This window comes from Leucoraja erinacea, chromosome 26 (assembly GCF_028641065.1).
Source record: "Leucoraja erinacea ecotype New England chromosome 26, Leri_hhj_1, whole genome shotgun sequence".
NCBI lineage: Eukaryota > Metazoa > Chordata > Chondrichthyes > Rajiformes > Rajidae > Leucoraja > Leucoraja erinaceus.
Genome location: NC_073402.1, coordinates 23,787,626 through 23,801,440, shown reverse-complemented (window position 1 = coordinate 23,801,440; position 13,815 = coordinate 23,787,626). Strand labels below are relative to the sequence as shown.

General features: G+C 44.2%; 1 protein-coding gene across 1 annotated transcript in view; it reads right to left on the bottom strand.

Moving 5' to 3' along the window:
• The window catches only part of LOC129709831 (beta/gamma crystallin domain-containing protein 2-like), a 75,315-nt gene that overhangs the window by 572 nt on the left and 60,928 nt on the right, over positions 1-13,815 (bottom strand). Inside the window, exons 12-17 of the mRNA XM_055656440.1 lie at positions 13,159-13,285; positions 11,376-11,518; positions 8,924-9,050; positions 7,403-7,435; positions 4,021-4,133; positions 888-1,017 (exon numbers count right to left, since the gene is read on the bottom strand). Coding sequence (XP_055512415.1) covers positions 888-1,017; positions 4,021-4,133; positions 7,403-7,435; positions 8,924-9,050; positions 11,376-11,518; positions 13,159-13,285 — 673 coding nt within the window. The remainder of the gene's footprint in view (positions 1-887; positions 1,018-4,020; positions 4,134-7,402; positions 7,436-8,923; positions 9,051-11,375; positions 11,519-13,158; positions 13,286-13,815) is intronic.

The window sequence follows — 13,815 nt, the reverse complement described above, 5'->3', positions numbered from 1 at the left end:
GCAGATGCTGGTTTATACTGAAGATAGACACAAAAAACTGGAGTAACTCATCAGGACAGGCAACATCTCTGGAGAGAAGCAATGGGTGACGTTTCGTGTTGAGACATTTCGGGTCTGAAGAAGCCTTCATAGACAATTAATTACTTTTTGATTGCAATAATTGTTGTCCATTAACTAATCAGGGTAAATGGGCAACAACAGTGGGATATAAATTTGCCTGCTTTACCCAACATTCCCCATTATAGGCAGAAATTATAAGGGTGGTTAAAGAGTACTGGAATGTAGATAGCTTGAAGAGGCGTGATCTCCAAAGTTCAGTTCTTGAGGTGAGATTAGGCTGGAGAGCTCTTCATCAATGAGCACAAACACTATGAGCTGAATGACATCCTTTTGAGTCGCAATGATTCCATGATTTCCATAAAGAGATTCCCACTGAAGCCAAGCAAACATCTCAACGATCCACGACTGGACATGGCATGGACAAGTTGAGCCATATCCATGAATGAGAAGAATTCAACTGATCCAGCAGAGAAGGAAGAAGGAATCGAGGTGGCATGGTGGCGCAGTTGTAGAGTTGTTGCCTTATAGCGCCAGAGACCCGGGTGCGATCCTGATGGACAGGATTGAAGGATAATTGGCTTGGTATCATTGTAAATTGTCCCTAGTGTGTGTCGGATATTGTTAGTGTGTTTCTGCACTATATCTCTAAACTAAACGAATATATTCTGCCTGCCGTCCATTAGAAGGAAAGGGAAAAGTATTAAATGATCCATCAGGACCATTTGTGCCATCTCCTACCATAAACTCAATTAACCAGAAGGACTATTTAGGGTTGTCGACTTTCATACCCAGAGAAAGGAAGGACGGTTGTGAGTGTGGATGCTTACATGTGGAATGGCCTTGACACAGCGGATGTGGGTAGTCATTCTGCAGCCCATCGATGGGAGGTCTGGATACTCTCCTTCGCTAACCACAAAGACTCTTCCATCGTAGTCCTGGCCTTCATACAGAGCCCAGCTGAAAGATAAACCTCATTCACGTCAGTAAGCACTACACCAGACTGGAACACAAGGCTCTACTTTCCTTCAAGATAGCAGACTAAATTAAATATGATTTACTGGTCAAAAAGTGAAAATTCAGGTCTAGAAATTCCATGCCAGTGTTTCATAAGTTATAGGAGCAGAATTAGGCTATTTGGCCTATCAGGTCCACTCCGCCATTTAATCATGGCTGATCTATCTTTCCCTCTCAAGCCCATTCTCCTGCCTTCTTCCCATAACCTCTGATACCCATACCAATCAAGTATCTATCAAATTCCACCTTAAAAATATCCATTGACTTGACCTCCACAGCTGTCTGTGGTTTATCTTCCATGAGAACTTCTTACATAGAAACATAGAAATTAGCTGCAGGAGTAGGCCATTCGGCCCTTCGAGCCTGCACCGCCATTCAATATGATCATGGCTGATCATCCAACTCAGTATCCCGTACCTGCCTTCTCTCCATACCCTCTGATCCCCTTAGCCACAAGGGCCACATCTAACTCCCTCTTAAATATAGCCATCCTTCACCTAACTCGAGGAGTCTTCTATTCCTCCACATGGTACCCACTTGCTACCAGGTCCCTTCAACTTCACCAAAACTCAGACATTATCTATCTTCCTCCAGTGTGCAAAAGCAATCGAATGATGAATGGACAGTTTAACGTTACTTCAAGGGTGCTGAAATACCAAGGGGAGGAACTGATGCTACATTCCTACCCAACCACAGTCAGGCAGCATCTTGGATAGTGTTCAATTCTTGCACCACCCCTCCAGGCAGAAGCCAACACAATTTCACCGCAATTACATCATGAGCTCACATAGAGTTGGCTTGCATTTCGTTGAATGAAAAATACTGAACTATTGAACGTTTTAGCAGGGATAAATAAATCCACCTTTCTTCTGGTGAAGGAGACCAGAATAAAGGGGTAGATTAAAAAAATTAGGCTACAGGTCATTCAAGAGCAAAATGTAGAATCCCCTCTTCCCACAAAGTGTAGGGGAAAATGACTGCACTCTCCCTCAGAGTAGTGTGGATACCTCTGGTCAGTTGGAGCTAGCAAAACAACACTGGAGATATTTAGTTTAAGAAGGAACTGCAGATGCTGGAAAATCGAAGAAAATCGAGCCTATTTCCTTCGCTCCACTGATGCTGCCTCACCCGCTGAGTTTCTCCAGCATTCATGTCTACTGGAAATATTTATATTAATTAAATATAAATTATATAAATTATACTGTAATTTAGTACGTACATTATAACAAAGGGCAAGAGAGACGTTTAAATAGAGTTGAACTGCAGATCCACTATCATTTGCAGAACAGAATATGGGTTTGTGTTGCCTTCTCTGGTTGTGAAATGAAAGTCTGGTGGTTGAGGAATGCAGTACTTTAGGTCTCCACAGTGAGGAGCCAATGAGCAGAGGTGCAGAAGGTTCCCTCAGTGAGGGACCAGTGGAAACACGAGATTCTTTCCTTGATCTTCCAGTGACCAAACCAAGGGGAGTCGAGTCTGCGGAGAGCCACATCTCCTTCTAAGCTAAAGAGGTATCTAGGAATCAATGCTTCAAGACAGTCAGAATCTTTTACCCAAAGTAGAAATGTTCAACACTAGAGGGCATAGCTCTAAGGTGAGAGGGTTAAAGTTTAATGGAGATATGCAGGGCAAGTTTTTTTTTAACATGGAGAATGGTGAGATCCTGGATCCTATAAGGCGTGGTGGTTGAGGCGGATACAATAATGGTGTTTAAGAGGGTTTTAGATAGGCACGTGGAAATGCAGGGAATGGAGGGGTATGGATCATGCATAAGCAGATGAGATTGGTTTACCTAGGCATTATGTTTGGTACATAAGGGCCATATACCTATACTGTATTGCTTTATGTTCTACATTCTACAAATGTCGTAAAGCTTGTACTACTCCACAATTAGCCATACAAAATTAATGTGACTAGTGGCGTCATAAAACCGAATGCATTGAATAGCCCAGAGTAAGTCTATTAGCAATGGTAGAATTACATTTATCTCACAAGACAGACTTGATAGAGTTACAAGTGTATGAACCTTACAAAAACCGGGCTGGATCACAATGGATGTGGCCCACCATCCTGACCTTTCATCGGTCGAGCCTGCCTGCCCACCTATATCCACGTGCAAAGGGCCAACAACCTGACCCTTCACACGCGAGGAGATTGCACCCCAGCAACCCTCTGACAACCCAATGGTCAGAGACGTCAAAAAAAACCCATTCAAACAGAAGTAAATAATGAAAGCATAAGGTAGACCCCTCACAAAAATGCTGGAGAAACTCAGCAGGGTGAGGAAAAGCTTCATCTATGGAGTCCCGCGAACTTCTCTGGTCCCTCCGTCCCCCTGGAAATTTTGGCAACGTTTTTTCTCTTTTCGGGTCAAAAAACTGATACTTGTATTTTGTGCGATGACTGAATTGAATAATCAAAAATGCTGGAGAAACTGCGGGTGACCTCTATGCGAAGGAAAAAAAAAATGGTCATACAGTGCTGACTCGGCAACGAAAAAAAAAATCATAAAGTGCTACTGTATCTCAACCGGTCAGGCAGTATCTCTGGAGGGCATGGAACATTTTGGGATGGTATCTTTCTCAAAACCTCATCTTTCAGAGATGCTGCCTGACCAGCTGAGCAACTCCAGCGCTTTGTGTTTTTTTATGGACAATGCATATTTATAGGAAGACCAACTACATAAATATCACGTGTTTAAGAGGGAACTGCAGATGCTGGAGAATCGAAGGTTACACAAAAAAGCTGGAGAAACTCAGCGGGTGCAGCAGCATCTATGGAGCGGAGGAAATAGGCAACGTTTCGGGCCGAAACCCTGAAGGGTTTCGGCCCGAAACGTTGCCTATTTCCTTCGCTCCATAGATGCTGCTGCACCCGCTGAGTTTCTCCAGCTTTTTTGTGTAACCTACATAAATATCACACTGTACTGATCATCAGTGCATTTACCTGCCACTTAGGACCCTACAGGATTGAAGCTTAAACTCTTTTGGGATCCCTATCTTCTTTTCTTCAAAAACCAAGGTTCGTCCAGTGAAGTTGTTCTCCGAGAAGATCTGGATCTGAGTAGTGAAAGAAAAGAAAAGACTGGTTTTACTTGCATGCCACAGGAAGCAAATATTAACACCGGAAACCAGCAGAATGGGAACTGAATGCACCCAAGAAACTTTGTACCTTTATCTTATATTTTCCTGATGGGTTTTTATCAATGTTGGATTTAAATTGAGTCGTAGAGAAAAATGACAGACTTATTCAATGCCTCTCATTTCCTCACGACTCTTCCAAGCGTTTCCTGGCCAGTGAAGTCTTACTAACAAAGGACATAGCAGCCAATATCTGCACAGCAAACTCTCGCCTCTTGACCAGATGATTATTTTAGCAAAATTAGCAGAAGGAATAATAAAATGGCAATAGACAATAGACAATAGGTGCTGGAGTAGGCCATTTGGCCCTTCGAGCCAGCACCGCCATTCAATGTGATCATGGTTGATCATCTCCAATCAGTACCCCGTTCCTGCCTTCTCCCCATATCCCCTGACTCCGCTATTTTTAAGAGCCCTATCTAGCTCTCTCTTGAAAGCATCCAGAGAACCTGCTTCCACCACCCTCTGAGGCAGAGAACATAGCCAACCTAATCTTGCGAATAATTGTAAATTCTAAAGTTCAACCTAATCTTGCGAATAATTGTAAATTCTGCCTCAATTACTCCACTGGAAGTGAATTGCTTAGCTTCAGGTTACACAAAAAAAGCTGGAAAAACTCAGCGGGGCAGCAGCATCTACGGAGCGAAGGAAATAGGCAACGTTTCGGCCCGAAACGTTGCCTATTTCCTTTGCTCCATAGATGCTGCTGCACCCGCTGAGTTTCTCCAGCTTTTTTGTGTACCTTCAATTTTCCAGCATCTGCAGTTCCTTCTTAAACACTTAGCTTCAGGTTCTTGGGTGTGAAGACATTTCCTTTGACCTCCGTTTAAATGAACAAGGTACGGTCCGTCATGCTTGATGCCGCAACTAATGAAAAACGTCTACTTTGAACTACTCTCCTTCACCCTGTCTAAAGTTGAACTGTTTATTTTTACCGTGTTGGTAGGAAAGCCTCAAATAGATGATACTTGCAGAAAAATAGTTCTTGGGTGCCAGGCAAAAGGAGGAAATTGAATTAATTAATTAGACAGACTTTGAGTCCGAAGAAGGGCCTTGACCCGAAACGTCACCCATTCCTCCTATACAAAGATGCTGCCTGCCCCGCTGTGTTACTCCAGCATTTTGGGCCTATCTTTGGTTTAAACCAGCATCTGCAGAACCTTCCTACACAATGGAATTAATTAGATAGCCTTTTTGGTGAGTCAGCAACCCAGAACAATGAGCTGAAAAACTACTTTCATTCCAGGGAGTTTCTGCTATCCTTTGGGCATTAAAGTGTAAAGTATTCGCCTTCCTGGGCCCTCAAGGTCAGCATGGGAGGTGCCACCCCCCTCCACCCCCCACCCCCCAAACCCCGTGAACAAGGGCTGAAGAGGGCCGTGTAAGGAGAGGGGCGAAGGTTCGTGGGATGACCGGAATGGAGGTGACGACTGCAACAAACCTTTGTGGCCAGTTGCAGTTGGGATTGTAAAATGAACCAAAATGGTGACTCTTACTTATGGACTCAGTGCGCTGTTCTATACTAACTGGCGAATTGTGCTTAAGTTTGGTGATAGTCTTGTTGACCCTGTGTGCAAAAATATTATTTCACTGTACCTTGGTACACTTGATAATAAGGGAACAATTGAACCATTGAGCAATATTGTAAATTGCCACCGTGTCCTTGGCTAGCAGTGGGAGGCCAGAAATGTTTTTTATTGTTCTCTATCATTTGGTTATTAAACTGTATTTGTTTCAACAACAGTGGTGCAGGGTTGATGTCATTCTTAGCTTCTATCGCACATTACAGCTCACCGAAAAAATGTGTCACAATGTAAACAACCGCTCCTCCCTCAATGATACACGCATTGTAATCAAATACTTGCAGGTCGAAACTGATACTTCATGTCAACTTGAAGTATGTTTGTATCGTAAGTTCATAAGTTCATGTCATTCGTGTATAGGACTGGTTTGGAGGGATATGGGCCAAATGCAGGCAGGTGGGATTAGTGTAGAAGGGACATGTTGGCCCAAAGGGCCTATATCACACAACGACTCTCAGTTCTTGGAGCAGAATTAGGCTATTTGACCCATCAAATCTACTGAACCCTTCAATCATGGCTGATATATCTTTCCTTCTCAACCCCATTCTACTGCCTTCGCCCCATAACCGCTGACACCCTTACTAGTTAAAAATCTGTCAATCTCCACCTTAAAAATATCCATTGACTTGGCATCCACAGCTGTCTGTGGCCACGAATTCCACAGATTCACCACCCTCTTTCTAAAGAAATTCCACCTCATCTCCTTTCTAAAAGTACGTCTTTTTATTCTGAGGCTGCCACTCACCCACTAGTGAAAACATCCTCTCCACATTCATTCTATCCGGGCCTTTGACTAGTCGGTAAGTCTTGGGTATTGCCAATCTTGATTAATAAGGGTGTCAAAAGTAACGGGGAAAAGGTTAGAGAATGGGGTTGAGAGGGGAAATAAATCAGCCATGATCAAATGGCGGAGCAGACTCGATGGGCCTAATGGCCTAATTCTGCTCTGGCTTATGATCTTATACAGTTTCTCCACATTATCAACTCACTCTGCGCTGCGATATTTTTAATCAAATTTGCCCTTCACACTTTCTGCTCAAGGCGAGTAACACCGGCACCTTGATCTCTCTTCATGTTGGAGCCTTTCATCCCGGTATCTTTCCAGTAAACCCTTCTGCATCTTCTCCAGGGTTTAACATCTCTGCTAAAGGGTGGTGTCCACAGTTGACCAGTATTCTACAGCTGGGACCTGAACCGTATTCTGTAAAGGCTCAGCGCAAATTCCTTCCTTTTGTAACTTCCCAGCTGTCATCAGGCAACTGAACCATCCCACCGAGAGAGTGGTCCTGAGCTACCACCTACCTCGGATTATCTTTACTGGGACTTTATCTTGCACTAAACGGTATTCTCCTTATCTTGCATCTGCACATTGTGGACAGCTCGAGTGCGGTCATCATATATAGTCTTCCCGCTGACAGGAGAGCACGCAACAAAAAGCTTTTCACTGTACCTCAGTACACGTGACAATAAGTTACACTAAACTAAATAAACCAAACTCAAATAACAAAACAAACAGAACTAAATTAAACTTTGCCTCTATTAATAAAGACAAATTATTCTCATTTATAAGTGAACACAACCAACTTGCTTCGAGATGATTCTTACCTTTAGTCTGAAGTGCAGATCATTTGCCTCCACCTGAGTACACAAACCACAAGAGAACATCATTGCAACCGTTGCTGAACGTAAACCACACACCTCTACCACACACAAATTTGTCAGAGGATGGTAGCATATTAAACACGATAGGTAATACAGAAAACAGTAAGGTGGAAACTTATTTAGATAGATTTACTGCATTACAAAGCATTGCATTGCTAGTGCCCGCCGGAGGCTCCAACATCAAGACCCGGAGCGTGGCCTTGCATCGCCCGGCGCGGCTTTAATGGCCGCGGGACTTATTTACCATTGCCCGCCTGAGGCTTTGACTCTGACATCGGGAGGAGAATGAGGAGTGCAGGAGAGAGATAAGACTTTGCCTTCCATCACAGTGAGGAGGAGATTCGCTGTGATGGATGTTGGTGTAAATTGTGTTGTGTCTTGGTTCTTCTACTTGTTTGTATGACTGCAGAAACCAAATTTCATTTGAACCTCAATGGTTTGAGGTTCAAATTACAACAAATAAATTGCATTGTATTGTATTGTATTGCATTGTACCTACAGTGGGTGCATGTGACAATAAAGTATAGCTGACTTGAATCATTGAATTGAATTTTGATAATTGTGAGAGTAATCTAATAATGGTCAGCATAATAGTGTGCAGCAGGGCTTTACAGCGCTAGAGTTGCTGCCTTACTGCGCCAGAGATCTGGGCTCGATCCTGATTGAGTTTGTACGTTCTCCCCGTGACCGCGTGGGTTTTCTCTGGGATCTCCGGTTTCCTCCCACACTCCAAAGACGCACAGGTTTGTAGGTTAATTGGCTTGGTATAAATGTAAATTGTTCCTAGTTTGTGTAGGGTGGTGTTAGTGTGTGGGGATCGCTGGTCGGCGTGATCTCTGTGGACCAAAGAGCCTGTTTCTGCGCTGAAACTAAACCAAGCTAAATGGATTTGAACTGAGATCAGCAATGATTCAATTTAAAGCATGGAACAACCTCCAATTGCTGAATGTCCTTCAACTTCTCCTATAGTCCGAAAACTATTTTTCAAACACTAGAAATAGGATGTACAATGTTCCAGTGGCTTGCAACTCCAATTTATAAGATCTTAATTGTGATCCATTGGCCCTTTCAGAAGGCTTTGTGCAACTGACTGGTGTTTTGTCTACATCCTTTCACACAGTCAATGGCTCGGAGCAGACAACATTATATCCGGTCTCCTCCCACACTCCAAAGACGTGCAGGTTTGTAGGTTAATTGGCTTCGGGAAAATTGTAGTCTTGTCCCCCATGTGTGGGGTAGTGTTAGTGTACAGGGTGATCGCTGGTCGGAGACAACTCTGTGGGCTGAAGGGCCTGTTTCCCTGCTGTATCTCAAAATTCTAAAGTCTCAAAATCTGTGTGAAATGATTAGCCAACTGCGGGCCTTTCAGGAGATTGCACACTTTACTGAGAGGGAACGTTCACTAATAAAGTCTTGGAACTCGCTGGTTTAAACGTGCACTATCCAGGCAGTTGTTCTGCTTACCAATAGGATGGGATGCAGAGAGGTGATCTTACAGTTTTGAGCACCCCATTCTTGAAGATTGCGGTAAAGTCCTTTCTCCACTATGTACTGAGCTCCAGAATAGTTGGCACCCTCATAGGCCACCCAGCTGAAGCAGGAAACACGAGGTTAGAACAAAAGCAAACAACATTGAGAAACATTGAGCAAAGATCCTATAGTGAGCAAGATAGATCACTCGACGAAAAAGACATAGTACGGTCATGGGCAGATTCATGGGTAATTTTCGACCCCATTTCCGTAACCAGCTTCCGTCTCCGCACCAAAGATCCCGTAGCGGAGCAAAGATACTAGTGCGGAGACGGAAGCCGGTTACGGAAACATCCTCGTAAAAATAAAAGTTATTTGGTAAAAATCTTCTCCCCATTTTCAGAATTATAATTTATTAACACAAAGTGTTCCCCCACAACGTTGATTACACTGCGAGTTGGGTCGGGTTCCACTCGTTGCATACTACACGTCAGCCCATTGCATTTAGAAGGAGTGGTCTATCTTGCCTCGCTATAGGATCTTTGCACCAGAGCGCTGGCTACTGAAGAACATCCTTCCCTTCCCCCTCAGCATTAGTCAAACACCAGACATGGTCTCTCAGCCCAGTGCTGGCTACCACACCACAATCTCTGTGGATCCCTGTATACAAAATGCTCAGTCATCCATTTTTATCGCAATCTCTTTTAATTTCCTCTCTGGGTTTTTGACATTAGTTGGATTCAGGTAGAAATTGGGTATGTCCCATATTCCCCTGTTCTCCCCAAGACTCTTTCTCAGCAGCAGCAGCAGCAGCAGCAGCAGCAGCAGCAGCAGCAGCAGTGTTGACTATGAAGTCTATGTGAGAAAGAACTGCAGATGCTGGTTTAAACCGAAGATAGACACAAAAAGTTGGAGTCATCTGAAGAGGGTCTCGACCCGAAACGTCACCCATTCCTTCTCTCCAGAGATGCTGAGTTACTCCAGCTTTTTGTGTCTCTCTTTGACTTTGGAGTCTATGCCTGAGTCTAACCTATGGCAGTCTCACTGGAAACGCACATCACACTCCACGAAGTAAAGCTGCAAATTCCATTTCGCACCCATCCAAAGCAGGAGATGCATCGCAAAGTTCAGTTGATATCAAATAACTGCAAATGCTGGAAATCCAAAATATTTAAAAAAGCCTGCAGCAAATATTCAGTAGGTTAGGTCCATCATTGGACATCAAATGTTAACTCTGCCTTTCTCTCTCTCCACATAACACTGCCTGATATCCTGACACAATCTTCCTGTGGAGAAAGAGTATGGAATGGTACCTTTTTGAGTTCTGCCACTAGGGGACAGTAGACCCCATATTTTCAGTTATAAACAGACACAAAGCCCTGGGGTAACTCTGCAGGTCCGGCAGCATCTATGGAGAAGATAGATGATGTTTCGAACCAGGACCCTTCTTCAGAAGGATCCCAACCTGAAACGTACCTATCCACGTTCTCCTAAGATACTGAGTAAGGGCCCTGACCCAAACCGTCACCTATCCACGTGTCGGAAGGAAATGCAGATGCTGGTTTAAACCGAAGATAGAGACAAAATGCTGATGTAACTCAGCAGGGCGGGCAGCATCTCTCGATAAAAGGAATGAGTGACGTTTTGGGTCGAGACCCTTCTTCAGACCGAGTCAGGGGAGAGGGGGATACAGAGATAAGGAAGTGTAAGGTGTGAAAATGAGATAAAGGGGATAGAGATAAGGAAATATCCTCATCCACCCTTTGTCTCATTTTCACATCTTATACTTCCTTATGTATTGAGTCTGAAGAAGGGTCTCGACCCAAAAAGTCACCCGTCACCTATCCATGTTCTCCAGCGATGCTGCCTGACCCACAGAGTTACTCCAATACTTTGTGTGTGTTTTTTTTGTAAACCAGCATCTACACTTCCTTGTTTTTCCACATGTTCAGTTAATGGATGGAACAGAAGCCTTTTGCAAAACAAATAGCAGTCATAGTGTGCATGACAGGGCACACTATTCCTTGCCTGTGTTAATATTTACTTACAAAATTCTTAAGGGGTTGGACAGGCTAGATTGTTCCCGATGTTGGGGAAGTCCAGAACAAGGGGTCACAGTTTAAGGATAAGGGGGAAATCTTTTAGGACCGAGATGAGGAAAACTTTTTTCACACAGAGTGGTGAATCTCTGGAATTCTCTGCCGCAGAAGGTAGTTGAGGCCAGTTCATTGGCTATATTTAAGAGGGTGTTAGATGTGGCCCTTGTGGCTAAAGGGATCAGGGGGTATGGAGAGAAGGCAGGAACAGGATACTGAGTTGGATGATCAGCCATGATCATAATGAATGGTGGTGCAGGCTCGAAGGGCCGAATGGCCTACACCTGCACCTATTTTCTATGTTTCTATGTTTCTACAAGGTACAATTCAGAATGTCTGCTGTTACTTACGCTCCACTCAGTACATTAATGGATTGTATGATTTCCCCAGAATCATCTTGATCCAGATCGGGGACTGAAGCAATAGCTTCAATTGAATCTTCTCCATCGCAATTGCTTCCTGGGTGCAGAGTGATCATCGGGTTGGAAAAGTCCTTCAAAGCAAAAAGGCATCAAATAAAATCACTCTCCACACCCAGTTTAACATGAAACAGTTACAAGTCTGTTTCTCCCTCTGCACCAATATGGTACATTTGCCATGGCAACACTACTAATCCTTTCCTCAGATTCTTATTCTTATAGCTAATTTGGGCGGCAGAGTGGTGCAGTTGGTAGGACCGCTGCCTCACAGTGCCCAGGGTCCCAGGTTCGATCCTGACCTCAGGTGCTGTCCATATGAGGTTGTACTTCCTCCCTGTGACTTCCTGGATTTCCTCCGGGTGCTCCGGCTCCCTCCCACATGCCAAAGACAGCCGGCCTAGTAGGTTAATTGGCCTCTGTAAATCCCTAGTGTGTAGTGAGCGGATGCAAAGGTGGGATGATGTAGAACTAAAGAGAAGGGATGATCAGTGGACGGCATGGACTAGATGGGCCGATGGGGCCTGATTCTATGATGCATCTCCAAAAATCTCAAGAAACAGGTGGCACGGTGGTGCAGCAGTAGAGATGCTGCCCGAGACCTAGGTTCGATCCTGACTACAGGTGCTGTCTGTGCGGAGTTTGCATGTTCTCAGATGCTTCAGTTTCCTCTCACACTCCTAAAGACGCACAGGTTTGTAAGTTATTTGGCATCTGGAAAGATTCTAATTTGTCCCTAGTGTGTATAGGATAGTACCAGTGTCCATGGATCACTGGTTGGCATGGACTCAGTGGGCCGCCCTGTGCTGTATCTCTAAACTAAACTGAAAACAGGATAGTTGAATCACCCAATTTTTTGAAAATGCTTTAAAATTTGCCCTTCTCCATTTTCTAATTACTACTTTCCATTTGAATGTTCCAAGGACACCTACTAGCTCTCCAGATGGTCCCTCCACCAGGTACTGCCAACCTTTGCCCCAGATACCCAGTAGAAAAAAACTCATTCAATCTGAAGAAGGATCTCGACCCAAAACGTCACCCATTCCTTCTCTCCAGAGATGCTACCCATCCCGCTGAGTTACTCCAGCATTTTGTGTCGATCTTTGTGTCCAAGGTTCAGTTAATATCAAAAACTGCAAATGCTGGAAATCCAAAATATTAAACCAGCATCTGCAGTTCTTTCCTACACAGAAATAAACTAATGGTCTGTCTTCTCTCTCTGAAGGATGAGAGGTTATCTTATTGAAACATATAACATTATTAAGGGATTGGACACACTAGAGGCAGGAAACATGTTCCCGATGTTGGGGGAAACCAGAACCAGGGGCCACAGTTTAAGAATAAGGGGTAGACCATTTAGAACAGAGATAAGGAAAACCTTTTCACCCAGAGAGTTGGGAGTCTGTGGAATTCTCTGCCTTGGAAGGCAGTGGAGGTCAATTCTCTGGATGCATTCAAGAGAGAGTTAGATAGAGCTCTTAAAGATAGTGGAGTCAGGGGATATGGTGAGAAGGCAGGAGCGGGGTACCATTAATGTAGATGATCAGCCATGATCACAGTGAATGGCGGTGCTGGCTCGAAGGGCCGAATGGCCTACTACTGCATCTATTGTGAATTGTCTGACTGTAATACATATTCACTTTCACCAGTTGGAGGGGTAGCTTCAACTGCTACCCCTTTGAGAGGTCACTCCTCCAACTTCTATCTCAATACTTACCGCCCGAATTACATGCAGTGACTTGAGATCCTCGTCGTGGCCACCCCATGACCTCCAGTCCAAGTATTCGCCCTCCTCCAGGAGATACTGGTGACCTCTGAATCCTTCCTTCGAGTAGCCAACCCAACTGCAACAATGTCAAGGATACAAAATGAAATCCTCAACCATTTTTAAAGGGCAGCAAAGTCATCAGTAAACATCCAGCGTTTTCAGGAGGGTGGGATCAGGATGAGGAGGTTCATTTCTACATCGCTCCTTTAGAACCTTGCAGCTGATGAAATTCTTTCGAAATGCAGTCACTGTTGCACAGAGAGAAAGCCAACTGGCAACTTTCACATGGGGAGATCCACAAATGTGTAACTGACATTTTAAGGTGTTTAAGAAGGAACTGCAGATGCTGGAAAATCGAAGGTACACAAAAATGCTGGAGAAACACAGCGGGTGCAGCAGCATCTATGGAGCAAAGGAGATAGGCAACGTTTCGGGCCGAAACCTGAAGAAGGGTCTGAAGGAGGGTTTCGGCCCGAAACGTTGCCTATAGATGCTGCTGCACCCGCTGAATTTCTCCAGCATTTTGGTGTACCTGACAATTTAAGGTGATGGGGTAAAGATTTAACAGGAATCCGAGTAGGAACCTTTAGCCGCAAAGGTTGGTGG